This window comes from Cupressus sempervirens, chromosome 5 (assembly GCF_028749045.1).
Source record: "Cupressus sempervirens isolate cs-2001-9-10 chromosome 5, ASM2874904v1, whole genome shotgun sequence".
In the NCBI taxonomy this organism is placed as follows: domain Eukaryota; kingdom Viridiplantae; phylum Streptophyta; class Pinopsida; order Cupressales; family Cupressaceae; genus Cupressus; species Cupressus sempervirens.
This window is the reverse complement of record NC_143122.1, coordinates 198,971,870-198,989,296: the sequence shown is the minus strand read 5'-3', so window position 1 is coordinate 198,989,296 and position 17,427 is coordinate 198,971,870. Positions and strand designations below refer to the sequence as shown.

Genomic DNA, 17,427 nt, shown 5'->3' with positions numbered 1-17,427 from the left:
CCTTTTGGATGCACTTTTGTTGTTTATTTTTACAGATATAAACTATTAATTTGCATTAAACAGCTATGTATTGGGAGGTCTAATATCCTGTTGAAGGTAATCATTAGACAGTCAAAGCACCTAAAGGTTCATGTTTAATCAAACCATCATATTATGTATCCAAGAGATATGTTGATTTATATCTCACATGAGAGAAGAGGATAATTTTCTATGAACCTTGAGTTTTCTTAGATGGAAATATGAGATCGTGGCTACGGTCTATAATCAAATCCCATTATGAAGACTAGGATGTTGTACTAGATGAGGATATAACTAGATCAATGGTATGTGTCCTAGTTACGCCGAGAGGCATTCTATACAATGGCAGCACAAATGCCCAGCACGGGAATATGCCAAGATTCCTTGTCAATAAAAAAGAATTGGGAGCAGTTACAAACTTCCAAATTAAATATTAAAAAAGAATTTTCGAAATAATAGCTGGCCGAAATAATAGGAAGCCAAATGGAGGCCGAAATAATAGGCCCGAAAAAGTAGGGCCCGAAAAAGTAGGACCCAAAAAAATAGGGCCCGAAAAAATAGGGGGGAAATAATCTCAATATGATTTTCTTTTTTGTTAAATATAATTTTGCATGCACATTCATGCTTATATTTTGCGGGGAGTGGGGGAATTTGAAACAAATTCGTGGAATGTGAAGAGACATCTGTTGGGGGATATGAGGAGCCTCTCAGAAGTTATAAAACCAAGTCTCCTCATTTCATTTTCATTTTATATTTTTGCAGGAAGGAAGAGGTGGAGGTTATTGGAGGATTAGATTGGAGTTTTTGAATAGGAGTAAATTGAAGTTTTGGAGTAACATTTTTGCAGGTGAGATTTCTATTTTTTATTTACATTTTCATTTAGATTTAGATGTAGATGTAAATTGAAATTCAAAATTAGTTATAATATTCTACTTTGATTTAGATTTCAATTTTAATTAATTTCAATTTGGTTGGCTCTCCTCCACAACAAACAGTGTATTGTGTATTTAATGGGTGCATTGGAATGTAGATTATCAGCCTAATGGCCAATCTCCAATTTCCTCCACAAGCAAACCAATCTTTGGAAAGATCCCTCTTCCGAACCGAAAGGATGTGGCAGATTTATTTCCTCCCTGGCCTCTGAAAACAGAGGAAATTCCCAATATAGTTGCTGATTTTCGAAATGCTGCCAGGAATGCAATAGATGCAGGTATGTTTTTTTATTCTGATCTATCTTGGTTTGAAGAAGAGAATGTTCCTTTTGTTGACATAATTAGTCCTTTTACAAACAGGGTTTGATGGTGTTGAGATCCATGGGGCGCATGGGTACCTTGTGGACCAGTTCATGAAGGATAGCGTGAATGATCGAACAGATGGCTATGGCGAAACATTGAAGAATCGTTGCAGATTTGCACTTGAAGTTGTGGAAGCAATGGTGGAGGAAATCAGAGCAGAGCATGTGGGAATTCGGCTTTCTCCATTTTCGGATCATGCAGAAGCGTATGACTCAAATCCAGAGGCACTGGGACTTCACATGGCGGAGGCTCTGAATAAATATAAGATATTGTACGCTCATTTCTTTGAGCCCAAGATTGATAATTTGCAGACGACAATAGCGAGTGAAAAGAGCCTGATTCCCATAAGAACAGCATTCAAGGGAACATTTTTGGCTACAGGGGGTTATGATCGGGATGATGGTAACGAAGCTATTTCCAGTGGCAAGGTAGATTTGATTGCTTATGGCCGACTATTCTTGGTAACTGATATTTCTATTGTATATTCTCATGCCCAGCACGGGAAGTTTTAATCTATACAGTTTATTTTGTGCATTTAGTGCACAAAATAAAGAATGCATATGCAATCAATTTTTTTATCAATCTTTATGATCACTTTTTTTTAAAAATAGAAAATAAAAAATAGAAAATAGAAATTATTCTTTTATGTATGTAGAAAAAAATTAGAAAGATTTTATGAATGTAAAAAATTAAAAGAATTCTATATACATCTAGATTTTTTGAAAAGAATTCTATTTACATCTAGATATTTTGATTGAAATAACCATAATGTAAAAACAAAATATAAAATAGAAATGTTAATATATGTATGTAGAAAAAATTAGAAAGATTGCATGCATCTAAAAAAATTCTATTTACATCTAGATTTTTTTAGAATGGAAAAAAATGGATAATAGAAATATCAGTTGCATGTTTGTAGAAATAAATTAGAAAAACATGTATCTAGAAATTAAAAAGATTCTATATGTGTCTAATTTTTAGATTTTACTTTATTCTAAATTAATTATTGATGGAAATATATTTTAAAAATATTTATGTAGTTTAAAGTTTAGATTTTAATTAATTTGTATGCAAATAGGAAAAAAGAATAAATATTTTATATATATGTAGATTAATTTCTATTTTTAAAATTTACAAGTAAATGAGTACTTTATTCATTTAAAGTAAACAAGTTTTTAAGTAATATATTTTTATTTTAGAAATATATTAATCATAATGTTCATTTATTATTACTTATTTAATATACTTACTCTCAAATCTAAGACAATAGAAATGATATTTTATTAACTTTGAAATAGGGAAGTGTTAAGCAAGTTCATTTACAAAAATACCAAAAATATATTTGGTCTTTGATCAAATTGGAGTTAATATTAGAAATATAAATATGATCATTAACAATTAAGCTAAATTCAGTTCAAAACAATAATATTATTTAAATTTAAATAAATCTTTTTGAAAAGAATTCTATTTACATCTACATATTTTGATTGAAATAACCATAATGTAAAAACAAAATATAAAATAGAAATGTTAATATATGTATGTAGAAAAAATTAGAAAGATTTCATGCATCTAAAAAAATTCTATTTACATCTAGATTTTTTTTAAATGGAAAAAAATGGATAATAGAAATATCAGTTGCATGTTTGTAGAAATAAATTAGAAAAACATGTATATAGAAATTAAAAAGATTCTATATGTGTCTAATTTTTAGATTTGACTTTATTCTAAACTATTTATTGATGGATATATATTTTAAAAATATTTATGTAGTTTAAAGTTTAGATTTTAATTAATTTGTATGCAAATAGGAAAAAGAATAAATATTTTATATATATGTAGATTAATTTCTATTTTTAAAATTTACAAGTAAATGAGTACTTTATTCATTTAAAGTAAACAAGTTTTTAAGTAATATATTTTTATTTTAGAAATATATTAATCATAATGTTCATTTATTATTACTTATTTAATATACTTACTCTCAAATCTAAGACAATAGAAATGATATTTTATTAACTTTGAAATAGGGAAGTGTTAAGCAAGTTTGTATACAAAAATACCAAAAATATATTTGGTCTTTGATCAAATTGGAGTTAATATTAGAAATATAAATATGATCATTAACAATTAAGCTAAATTCAATTCAAAACAATAATATTATTTAAATTTAAATAAAATAAGCCATGTTTACTTTGAAACATCAAAAAACTAATTAACTAATACAATAATTAAAATAAATGAATCTATTATGACATAGAAAAATATTTTCGAAGTATAATTTCTTTGTTTTTGAATCAATATGATTTTTTTTTTCTACTTGAAAAGATAAACCATCCTAATTGTCATCCTTAGTTAACCCTAACAACAACCCCTACCTTAGCCCTAGCCCCAACAATGATGTACAATATAACTATAATCCAACATTAAACTATAATTATAGCACTAAAACATATCCCTATTGATATTCTAAACTCTAATCATAACGAAAATCTTAGTCCAAACCATAATCTAAACCAAAAACCTACACACTAATATTGGTTATAGTCCTAACCCTAAAATCTAACCCTTAACCATAATGTAAAAACAAACTCCAAAATATTGATCAAAATCCTAAACCTACCTATATGGATAACCATGATATTAAACTCTAAATCCAGTCCCAAGGTCCTAACCATGGTGTAAACCTATAACCGAACTCTTAAAAAATTTACTAATCCCTGATCCTAATCACATTCCCAACTTTAAACTTGAACCATAAACCATAGTTGTAACCATAATCATAAACTTAAACAAAACCCTAACCCTAAAGGTACAATCATAAAATTAATAATAGCTTAGACCCTAATCCTAGCACAAACCACAATCATGACCAAATATAAATCTTCACCTTACCCCTAATCATAATTTCAATGTTAACCCTAACATTAGTTTCAATCCTACCATGATATGAACCCTAATATAGACTTCACCTTGATCCTCACCCTAATCTTAAGTCTAATTAAACCCTGACTAAAACCTAATCTAAATGATATATCTAACTATAATCCTAACTTTAATTATCATACAATCCAATGCTAACCCTCATGTATATTTAATCCCTAATCTTAACTCTAAATATTCTATAAACTCTAGAATTGACCTTGATTCTAACCATAACCCTAAAATCTAAATTGTAACCATAGCACAAAAGGTGGGGACCCCCACTACATGGCACAATTCTGGGTCTTGGAGCCTCGCGAAAGCACTACAGAGTGAGGAAATGTCAGAAAGGTGACATGTAGTAGCATGACGCAATTTTGGGCTTTAGAGCATTGCAGAAACAATGCAGCATAAGGAGGCGCTAGAATGGAGACTCATGGAAAGAAGAGGAAAGACATTCATGTTGCTAGCAAAAAACTATGAAAAGAGATAACATGATGTCTTAACCTCCCACAAAAAATGCAAGGTTGATCCCAAGGGGGAATTTGGTTTCCCCAAAAATGAATGATGGTCATCGATGAAGGTCTTCCTCTCGAAATAGATGGCATAGATGCATCGTGAATCCTCACGAATGAAGGATTAAATTGCAACCGTCGATGTAGATTCTCCCCTCAAAAAGGATGACTGAGATGCAACAAGGAAACTCCTCCCAATGAAGGATTAAGTCACATTCGTCGATCAAGATTGGCTTTATTTCCATTGGATGATTAAGATGTAGTGAAGAGATTCCTCTCAACAAATGAAGAAGATAGCACAAAAGGTGTGAACCCCCTCCATGTGGCACAATTTTGGGTCTCAAAGACTCATGAAAGAATTGTGGAGTGAGGAAATGTTGGAAAGGCAATGCGTGGTAGCATGATGCAATTTTGGGCTTCAGAGAATTGAAGAAACAATGTAGCATGACGATGCATCAGAATGGAGATGCATGGCAGCATCTTGTGCAATTCTAGGCTTTAGAGTGTTTCGAAGACACTAGCGTATAAAGAAAAGTTAGAATGGGAATGCATGGCAACATCTTGCACTGTTGGGAAGATGGGAAGATAGCTCGCGAAGAAATAAGAGTTATCGAATCTCGCAGCATGAATCAACCCAACCAAGAAAAAATGATCGAGTGTGGTCAATGAAGAAATCGAGCCAACACAAAATGTTAGCCGCCAAATTTAGCGATGTTAACCCTCTGCAAAGAACCTATCCCATTTAAGGTCTCTCAGATCAGACATCAGTGATGGGTTGAATAGGGGGAAAAAATAGCACATAATGCCCTCCTAAATGAAATTCTAAATGTAACACTAATAACCATGGTCCTACTTCTTTCCCTAACCTTATCCATGAGCATGGGAATATACATATTATTATATAGGGCACCTTATATAATAATAAATATAATCTAAAATCCCAACCCTTACTCCCCTCCTAAATATAACTGTGACCATAAGAAAACTTCTAAATATAACCCTTCCTCTAACTCTAGCCTTAACCATGAGCATAACCCTAGCCTTAACCATGAGCATAACTCTAACTCTAGATCTAACTCTACCATAATTGGACACTAACCCTAACCCTAACCTTAATTTTGATCCTAACTCAAACCCTAACCCTAACTCTAAACTTAACCTTGATTCAAACCTTAACCCTAACCCTAACCCTGGCCTTACTATAACCCTAACCCTAATCATAACCATAACCATAACTCTAACCCTAACCTTAACCATGGCCATAACTCTAACCCTAACCTTAACCATAAACATAACTCTAATCTGAACCTTAACCATAACTCTAATGATAACCATAACCATAATTCTATCCTTGACCTTAACCATAGCTCAAACCCTAACCCTAACTCCAACCCTAACCCTAATGCTAACCCTAACCCTAATTCTATCCCTAAGGTTAACATTAACTATAATGTTAACTTTGTCCCTAACCATATATCTACATATGACTATAACATTTTACATTACAATATCCCAAAAAAAAAAAAAAATTATCTAAATTAAATTCCTTATATTAAATTAAAAGATATATTTGACTCAAACCCTATCCCTAACCCTATCCCCACTATAACCCTAACCATAACCATAATGATGACTCTAACCCTAACCTTAACCATGAGCATTACTCTAAACCTAACATTAACCATAAGCATAACTCTACCCCTAACTCTAACCCTAATTCTAACTCTACCATAATTGGATTCTAACCCTATCCCTAACCCTAACTATAAGCATAAGTCTAACCCTAGCCTTAACCATGAGCATAACTCTAACTTTGGATTTGACTCTACCATAATTGGACTCTAACCTTAACCCTAACCTTAATTTTGATCCTAACTCAAACCCTAACCCTTTAAACTCTAACCTTAACCTTGACTCAAACCTTAACCGTAACCCTAACGTTAGCCTTACTATAACCCTAACACTAACCCTAATCATAACCATAACTCTAACCCTAACCTTAACCATGACCATAACATTAACCCTAACCTTAAGCATAAACATAACTCTAATCTAAACCATAACCATAACTCTAGCAATAACCATAACCATAACTCTATCCCTAACCTTAACCATAGCTCAAACCCTAACCCTAACTCCAACCCTAACTCTAATGCTAACCCTAACCCTAATTCTATCCCTAAGGTTAACATTAACTATAATGGTAACTTTGTCCCTAACCATATATCTATGTATGACTATAACATTTTACATTACAATATCCCAAAAATAAAAAATATATTTTTAATCTATATTAAACTCCTTATATTAAATTTTTAAAAATATTTTGAAGCATAATTTTATACTAACTTTACAACTCTAATTAAAAATTAATTAACAATTTTATAGTAACCTTATCAAAATAAAAAATAAAAAGTAAATATTTTTCCTATTGCGCCGCGACTGCCACTAGCTATATATACCTCTATATATATTACGCTGAGATTAATCGTTCTCGAGGCGCCTATTTTTATTTTCATTAATCCCAACTTCGATTAAAATAACTTTGGGATTAAATAAAAATAGGCGCCTCGAGAACGATTAATCTCAGCGTAATATATATAGAGGTATATATAGCTAGTGGCAGTCGCGGCGCAATAGGAAAAATATTTACTTTTTATTTTTTATTTTGATAAGGTTACTATAAAATTGTTAATTAATTTTTAATTAGAGTTGTAAAGTTAGTATAAAATTATGCTTCAAAATATTTTTAAAAATTTAATATAAGGAGTTTAATATAGATTAAAAATATAGTTTAATATAAGGAGGTATATATAGCTAGTCCTATAACTCGATACCCGGAAAAAGTATGACTTAAGAAAAAGGTAGAGAGGACGTAATAAGATCTAATAAAATGGTCTTCCCATTTGCCCCAATGTAAGGATTGCGAGCATGAAATAAATTGCAATGAACTTAGCTCGGCTGTCCATCCTATGTGTGATATGTAGCTCCTTGGATTGGGCAGTACCAAAATTCAAACCTAAATTCATAACAAGGGAATAAGTTTGACCCTTTGATTAAAACATTGACAGTGAATCTACCCATCTTAGATAAAAGATCTAGCTAAATCAAACAAAATCTTCGATGAGTCCAACAAAAACATGTTAGATAGGGTCGTCTTACGAATTGTATGTATATTTATAACAGTTTGAGTGGGCATATTTGTAACAGTTTGAGCATTCTTCAAATGTAGACTAAGTTTACTATTGTATTTGCACAGCATTCATTCGATCCTTTTTTCGCAAATAGAATAGTTTACTATTATTAATTAAAATAGATTTGTTCAACCTTGTTGATGATGATTTCTGTTTCCAGGCAGGAATTTTTAACACCGTAGACAGAAAAGCACAAGCTTAAGGGTTCTATTCTTGGAGAAAGATAAGATGCGAAGAAATAAATACTCGAAGGAGACAGACTTCATGATTGGCACAATCTAAAGCCTTGCCACAAGGCCGATCTCCCTCGATAAGAAATATAAATATATCCCCGTGCGCCCTAAAGTTTTGATGGACCAGTTGATTCCAACACGATCAATTAAACAAACAGCTTATGCACGTTTCGACAGGAAAGATGTTATCTGAAAATTGCAGGCGATTGCAATTTAAAATGTTGATTAAACTTAAATTTTGTAACCTAAAATGGTTGGCCACATGATATGTAGCTGTGATGTTTCTAGGGTTAGAAACAACGGGACGGGCACCTTGGTAGATTGAAAGCTACGGCACATGGAAAGCGTGGGCAAGCAGAGGAAGCGAACCGTGGCAGGGGACAGGAGATGCTTTTATCATACCCACTTTTTGAGAGATAAGATGCTTGTGGCCAAGATTCTCTCCTTGTGTCTACCTGTCATGGTGAATTGTATAGATCATGTTAATACCCAGGCAGAACAACACCACAATCAGAGTCATCTTCTATAATCAAAGGAAACAAAGCACATGAGAATGAGCATCTCCATTACAATGCCTTCTCTGTCTCGTCTCTCCTCTCTTGGGGCGGCCATGGCCATGCGCTCTCCTCGCAAGCGTCATTTCCATAGCCGGTCAAAGAGCATGCCCTCCACCCTGCAACTGCATACTGGGCATCCAATTCTTACAGAGGAGTTTGAAAGATTGGAGGAGTCCTGTTCTTCTTCTTCCTCATGTTTCAGAATGGATTGGCTCACCCAAGCATTGGAGGTGTTGGTGAGTTGCTATTCCAATCTGGATGAATGCACATCTGGATGAGATACTGTGAAAAATATGAAATTTCAATCACCGACAACCCTAAAATTTGCTTTCACAACCCTAAAAGTTGCTCGGCAACAACTATTACTGAGTGACAGTATTTGCTCGATAGCCAAAGAAACCAAGTGGCAAGAGAGTTTACCGAGTGATCTCGGTAAATGAAAGGAAAAACAACTCGGTAGCCAAAGGATGTCGAGTGAGCTCGGTAAAGGAAAGACTCGGTAGCCATAGGATACCGAGTGAGCTCGGTAGAAGAGCAATTCGATAGCCACAGGAGAGTGGAACTTGGTAGAAGAAGGCATCGAGTGAACTCGGTAGCCACTGCAAAGAATGACTTCTACCAAAGACAATACCGAGTGCAGATTTATGACGTGAATATTTTCACCATTAAAACAAGAGACCCAAAGCTTGAAATACTCAACAATAAACTTATCAAATGCAATAAACAAAGGGAAGAGTAATGGATTCAAGTATGCCTATTTGCTTTACTATTCAACTTGATTAAAGCATTACAAAATTTGGGAGCATTTGACTTCAACCAGAAAAACCCTAAACTTCAAACTGAAAAAATTTCAAACTTATAGCTCTAATGGCTGCATACTACAATGCTTGGAGAGCAATCACTACTTCAACAAGTCAAATAAAACAAATAATAAACTTATAGAATAACCAGAGAAGAAACACATGCAACTGCAAGCATGAAATAAACTTCTTTTTCTCTGCACTCTGACAACTAGATCTATTGATCACTTCTCTTCTTTCTGCAACTCTCTAATCTACTCTTCTTTTCCTTCAATCTGATGTCTCATGAATTAATGAATCAAACATTCCTTTTGTCTTACTTGCAAAATGTTTTCCCCCTTTTGAATTTGAAAACTCACCTACCTGTGATAAATGTTTATGACTGTTATGCAATCTGTTAGGGGTGGTAGGTGGGCATTTGGCTCCAAGGAGAAATGACCAACTGCAATTAATATTCCAAAACTCCCTCTTTATCCTGAGCCAAACAAACAAGGATCACTACTGATCTAGATCAACTGCACCAAGACACTCTCTTAGGTGTACAAAAGGTCCAATTCCTAATGGCTTGGTAAAAATGTCTGCTAGCTACTGCTCAAACTTACAAAATTTCATTTTGATATCCTCATTCTCCACCAACTCTCTAATGAAGTGATATCTAATTTCAATATGCTTGTTTCTCCCATGGAAGACTAGATTCTTGGACAATGCAATAGATGAAATGTTGTCACACTAAATTGTGGTTCCATCCTCTTGCCTTTCATTCAAATCTGTCAAGATCTTCCTTAACCAAATAGCTTGACATGCTATTGCATTTGCTGCTATATATTCAGCCTCTGCTGTAGATTGAGTAACAATAGGTTGCTTCTTGGATGCCCATGAAATTTCACCGGATCCTATATGGAATATATATCCGAAAGTGCTCTTCCTATCATCTAAACTTCCAACTCAATCACTATCCATGTAACCAACCAATTTGAATTCATTTGCTGTAGTATACAAAATCTCAAATCCCTTAGTACCTTTCACATACCTCAAGATCCTCTTTCCCACTTGCCAATGGGAATCCTTTGGTGTTTCCATAAATTTAGAAATCAAACTTACTGCATGCATTAGGTCTAGCCGAGTTGCAGTTAAGTACATTAAACTTCCAACCATACTCTTGTATAATGTTGGATCCACTCTCTTGCTAGAGTCTTCCTTGCTCAACTTCAGGCCTACTACTATTGGTGCTGGGGCTTCCTTACTGTTCTGCATTTTAAATCTCTCCAAGATCTGCCTTGCATATTTTTCTTGAGAGATGAAGATGCCACCATGTATTTGTTTTACTTCTATGCCTAGAAAGTATCGCAAGAGACCTAGATCTATCATCTCAAATTCAATTTTCATGACCTCTTTAAACTCGCCAATTAAAGCCTTGTCATTTCCAATAAAAATTAAGTCATCTACATACAAGACAACAATCAATACATTACCATCTACTGCCTTGATGTAAAGAGTGGGCTCACCATTTCTTTTGCTAAAGCCATTGCTCATCAAATATGAGTCAGTCCTACTATACCATGCCCTTGGAGCGTGCTTGAGCCCATAAAGAGCTCTCTTCAATCTATATACTTTATTTTCTTGACCTACAACTTCATAACCAAGTGACTGCTCCACATATACTTCTTCTTTCAATAAACCATTTAGGAAGGTGGACTTCACATCCATTTAAAATACCTTCCAGTTGTGTTAAGTTGCAATTGCTATGACAGCACACACAGTTTCCATTTTGGCAACCGGGGCATATGTCTCATCATAATCTCTACCATACTGTTGTTTGTAGCCCTTTACTACCAGCGTTGCCTTATGCCTATCAATCTTGCCTTCAACATTGCATTTGGTCTTATAGACCCATCTCACTCCAATCACATTTTTTGTGGGAGGCAATTTAGTTAGCTCCCATGTCTCATTTCTTTCTATAGCATCTATTTCCTCATCCATGGCCTTACACCATTTCTTCTCTATAATAGCTTCTTCAAAATATATTGGATCACTATGAGAAAATAATGCAAAATTTACACTCTCATCATAATCTTCATACCTTTCATCTTGGTATATCTCCCTAAGACTCTTGGTCTTTCTTGGTAATATAGAAGAGAGTGTGGGATCAAAATTTTTACTGCTACTGCTTGGCACTGACCCTCGGTCATGCCTAGAGGAGCTCGGTAATGACTGAGGCTGCTTGCCTTTTCTTCTATCTACTCCTTCTTCTTGCTGTTCATCAACATCCTCTTCACTTATAATTGGCACTTTACTTGAAGTGCTCAGTGACTCATCAGTTTGACCATACCAAGATTAATTTTCAAGAAATTTCACATCTCTTGAAAGAGTCATCTTGTTGTTCAATGGGTCATACAATCTGTATGCCTTTGATTCTGAGATGTACCCTATGAAGATGCACTTCACACCTTTGTCATCCAATTTCTGCCTTTTCTCTTTAGGCACATGTGCATATGCAACACATCCAAACACCCTTAGGTGTTCAACTATACATCTTCCTCATGACCATGCTTCCATTGGAATTCTATCATAGATTGCCTTTGTAGGACACTTATTAATTAGGTAAACTGTTGTTGCCACAGCCTCTCCCCAAAATTCTGTTGGGAGACTTTTCTCTTTCATCATGCTCCTTGCCATTTCAACAATGGTCCTATTCTTTCTTTCAGCCACTCCATTCTGTTGTGGTGTATAGCTAGCTGTGAGCTCTTTCTTTATGCCATGTTTCTTGCAAAAATTTATAAAAAAATTGGAGGTATACTCCACTCCTCTATCCAATCTGAGGACCTTGATATAGTGTCCACATTCTCTTTCAGCTTGGGCTTTAAATTCTACAAATTTATCAAATGCTTCAAATTTATTCTTTAAGAAATACACCCATGTCCTATGACTAAAATCATCTATAAATGTCATAAAATAAGTACTCCCTCCAATGAAAGTAACTTGCATAGGACCGACTAGGTCAGTATGCACTAACTCTAATGGATATCTAGCCCTCCTATAATTTTCAGAATTAAAGGGAAGCCTATGTTGCTTACCCAAAATACAAGCCTCACACTTGTCACACGAATTTCCTATACATGGCAAACCTTCTACCATTCTTTTATTTGATAATAAATTTAAACCAGTATAGCGAAAATGACCATACTTAAGGTGCCATAGCCATGAGGGGTCTTCAATCACACTCCTTAGAGCTGATTGTGTGGGAGGTGCAGCACCAACTTGAGATGAGAAACATGTCTCTAACCTCAAGGGAAACATTATGTTCTTTGTCATTTGAACTGTTGCAAGGAAGTTCTTGCTCCCATCTTTTTCTTGAATGATACACCTATCATTCTCCATCAACATTTTGTATCCATTTTGAATGAGCTGACCAATGCTCATTAGATTGTGCTTCATACTAGGGGCAAAATACACATTTTGTATTTCCTTCTTCTCACCTTTCTTGGTGCAGACCATAATAGATCCTTTGCCCACAACTGGTAGGGTTCCATTGTTACCCATTTTAATCTCAAATTTGAAACTCCTGTCAATGAATGAAAACAAGGTTTCATTACCACTCATGTGGTTGCTACATCCACTATCAAGGTACCAAACCTCAAGGCTTCCTTCTTCACCAACATTACACATGATGAAGGCAGTGGCATTGTTTCTACTTCCCATGTTCACATCAGCCACATTTGCTTATTCTGACTAATCATTTTGCTTCTTCTAGCATTCATTTGCATAATGTCCATATTTATGATAGTAGTAGCATTCTACATTACTCTTATTTGATTTTTAATTTTTCTTACCTCCTCTTGAAGTATTTTGTGAGCTACTTGCTCCATCTGCTCTTCCTAAGCTTTATGCTACAACATTTTTTTTGTCCCCCATTACCTCGGCCTCTGCCTCTGGAGTTTCTGCTTGAGCCATTCCTTCCTCTCCCCCTTCCTCTTAGATTTGACCGAGCCTTGAATGCTTTCTCTTGGAAAGAAGAAGATGTAGATCTGTTGATCCTATGCTCATGGGTTTGAAGTGTACCCATCAACTCATCCATTATCAAAACAGTGAGGTCTTTTGCCTCTTCTATGGTCATGACCAAATTGTCATATTTATGAGGTAAACTCCTCAACATTTTTTCCACTATCCTCTTCTCTTGATAGTCTTCTCCATTTGATTTCAGTTGGTTAATCACATTGTAGGTCCTTGTACTGAAATCTGCAACTGATTCATTTTCCTTCATCTGAAGGTTCTCAAACTCCCTCCTTATATTTTGTAGCTTTACTGTACAGACTTTATCAGTCCCCTTGAAGTTCGCCTCAAGAATATCCCAAGCTTCCTTTGCATAATTTGCTAGTACAATTTTTGAGAATACTATCTCTATCATTGTTGCCTCAATCAGACTTAATGCCTTAGCATCCTTCCTCCTTAACTCTTTCAAATGAGTCTTTTGTGCATTTGTGAGAGCAGCATACTAAGTTGGATCAGCCACATCATTGAATCCATTAACTACAAACTCCCACAAGTCATTTGCAACCATTATGGTCTTCATTTTCTTTGACCATGTAACATAATTTTGTCCATTGAAGGGTGGTGGCTGCTGCCATATCTTTCTTGCATCTCCTACCATGATAAATATCCCAAAAAAATAAATGCCCTAACTCACTGTGGATGTGGGGCCTCAAAGCTCTGATACCATGTGAGAAATATGAAATTTCAATCACCAACAACCCTAAAATTTGCTTGCACAACCCTAAAAGTTGCTCGACAACAACTATTACCGAGTGAGAGTATTTTCTCGGTAGCCAAAGAAACCAGTGGGAGGAGAGTTTACTGAGTGATCTCGATAAATGAAAGGAAAAACAACTCGGTAGCCAAAGGATGTCGAGTGAGCTTAGTAAAAGAGAAACTCGGTAGCCATAGGCTATTGAGTGAGCTCAGTAGAAGAGCAGCTCAGTAGCCACAAGAGAGTGGAACTTCGTAGAAGAAGGCACCGAGTGAACTCGGTAGCCACTGCAGAGAATGACTTCTACCAAAGACAATACCGAGTGCAGACTTATGACGTGAATATTTTCACCATTAAAACTAGATACCCAAAGCTTGAAATACTCAACAATAAAATTATCAAATGCAATAAAAAAAGGGAAGAGTAGTGGATTCAAGTATGCATGTTTGCTTTACTATTCAACTTGATTAAACCATTACAAAATCAAGGAGCATTCGGCTTGAACCAGAAAAACTCTAAAATAACCCTAAACTTCAAACTAAAAAAACTTCAAATTATAGCTCTAATAGCTGCATACTACAATGCTTGGAGCAATCACTACTTCAACAAGTTGAATCGAACAAATAATAAACTTATAGAATGACCAGAGAAGAAACACATGCAACTGCAAGCATGAAATGAACTTCCTTTTCTTTGCACTCTGACGACTAGATCTGCTGATCACTTCTCTTCTTTCTACAACTCTGTGATCTGCTCTTCTTTTCCTTCACTCTGATGTCTCATGAATTAATGAATCAAACATTCCTTATGTCTTACTTGCAAAATGTTTTCCCCCTCATTTCTAAATTTGAAAACTCACCTACCTGTGATAAATGTTTATGACTATTCTGCAATCCATCAAGAGTGGTAGGTGGGCATTTGGCTCCATGGAGAAATGACCAACTACAATTTATATTCCAACAGATACTCCATCTGTTTGAGGTGTGCAACTTGTTGAGGGATAGCATTGTAGATATTTGGAAGTAGCATGCCTCTGTGCAGGCAGCCCTTCACGGCCTTGGCCCTGCTCTCTCTCCCTCCCCCTCTTCCTATGCACTTGAAAGGGCCTAAACCGCCCTCTCCTTTTGGTTGAGTAAGAAGAAGGACACACACACCCAGCTAGACAAATGCATGTCCATTCTGAGGTGAATGGCAAAGAAACTAACCATTGAAGATAAAGCAGGAGTGGAAGGATTCGCAATCAACGTCAACCATGCAAAGGCCATCAACATCGTGATCTGCTCTACCCTCGCCGCTGCTCTTTCCTTCAAGACATCCCACATGAGGATGTTGTCTCTTCCTCTTCCTACCCTTTTCACTTGTCTCCATCACAAGCTCAAGGAGGCATTTGAGATGAGAAAGAGGTCATCAAGGTCCCTACACGAGTTAGAGGCAGTGAATATTGCATTGGCAAATCTCAACAATCTTCTCAACTCCAACTCCAAATTGGACCTCTCTCCTTCCAGCTTGGCTCTCAATGAATTAGAGACTGCTCTTCCCCGTCTCTTCCTCTTCCTGCCCATTTCACTTGTCTCCATCACAAGCTCAAGGAGGCATTTGAGATTAGAAAGAGGTCATCAAGGTCCCTGCACGAGTTAGAGGTAGCAGATATTGTACTGGAAAATCTCAACAATCTTCTCAACTCCAACTCCAAATTGCATCTCTCTCCTTCCACCTTGGCTCTCAATGAATTAGAGACTTCTCTTTCCCTCCTCGAACACAAAATCAACAAGCTATTCAATTCTCTCATCTCTGCCAGAGTTGCACTCTTGAACAAGCTTTCTTCTCACTGACTTACTCAATTCCCAACAAATTATTAACCAGGTAGCCAGATTGGCCTTTTAAATAGTCTGGGGCCTCCAAAATGTATGTAACACATGTGTATCGACATAGATACGAGGATTCAACCTCTTCTGCAATATAGAAAAAATAGAACACACTCACAATTTTCCTCACATTGTCTTTGATAATCACTAATGTTTTCTTTTACAGTTGCATTTGCAATTATTTCAATGCTTACATATACATATACTAGATTATTTTATGATGTTGCTCTATATCGCTGTGAATTCAATTTAATTTCAAAAAAAGAATCTGTAAGAGATATCATTTTAGCTGCTGTCGTATTACATGATCAACTACGAAATTCATGTTTGAAAGGTGGGATCAAACTTAAGACATGCTTTGTTAAGGTTTCTCAATTTAGTACACATTTTTGTGTTCTGTAATGTCTTTGTAATAAGAGCAATGTATGATAACTATTGCTAGTCATTGATCTATAATTTTATATGTGTACATTAAACCACCATTTGTTGTATATAATTGATTGTCTTCTGTAAAATGTTTAATAAGATCATATTTTTTTACATTAATAATTTGTTGTATATAATGGATTGCCTTCTCTAAAATGTTTAATAACATCATATTTTTCAAATTGATAAATTCAACCATTATAGTATTTAAATTAAGAATTTTCAATGGCCTATCTCATCTATCAAGCATCATCATATATGCATAAACATTTTTAATACATAATATATCCCAAATCTTCAAAATAGCACATTTTGGTGTACAATAAAGATAATACTTATTTGTGTCTTATGGGTAGTCATTATAAAAGAGTTTTTGGTATGTGTAATATCCGAGTGATGGATTTGTGTCTTTGTGAACCCCTACAACACTCTATTACCTTCACTATGACACTCGTGTACTAAAATGATTGCTGATCTCTATCGATCTTTTCATAATTGTAAAAGTTTAATTTAGATATAGTGTAGATGAGTAGGATACTCAAACCAAAATCTATGTTTTAAAATTTAATTTTCTATCCTTGTGTTGGATTAATTTAAGAGGTGAAACTAGGATAGGATAAAGTATAATTCACAAAGAAAGATACTAAGGTTCTAATGGATACAATAAAATTGTAGTTTGAAAACTTTAATGTATCTTTGAAATATATAATGTAAGACTCTACATATAGATGTCATGTTTGATAAATGAGAATCTCAAATAACTATATTTATAAGATGATAATTGTTCTACTATGTTATATCAATAGGATAAATGTACGAGTCTTTACTATTTCTCATTAGGAGAAATATAAGATGAAT

At 34.8% G+C, this 17,427-nt stretch overlaps 1 protein-coding gene and 1 pseudogene across 1 annotated transcript in view; both read left to right on the top strand.

Annotated features, from left to right (window-relative positions):
• The window catches only part of LOC149555081 (putative 12-oxophytodienoate reductase 11), a 36,480-nt gene extending 27,883 nt beyond the window's left edge, over positions 1 to 8,597 (top strand). Inside the window, exons 2-4 of the mRNA XM_089829174.1 lie at positions 1,049 to 1,228; positions 1,311 to 1,741; positions 8,472 to 8,597. Of these exons, the coding sequence (XP_089685300.1) occupies positions 1,049 to 1,228; positions 1,311 to 1,741; positions 8,472 to 8,597 (737 nt within the window). The remainder of the gene's footprint in view (positions 1 to 1,048; positions 1,229 to 1,310; positions 1,742 to 8,471) is intronic.
• Positions 8,598 to 8,730: 133 nt separating this feature from the next.
• LOC149555080 (uncharacterized) lies at positions 8,731 to 16,110 on the top strand (annotated as a pseudogene).
• The last annotated feature ends 1,317 nt before the right edge of the window (positions 16,111 to 17,427 follow it).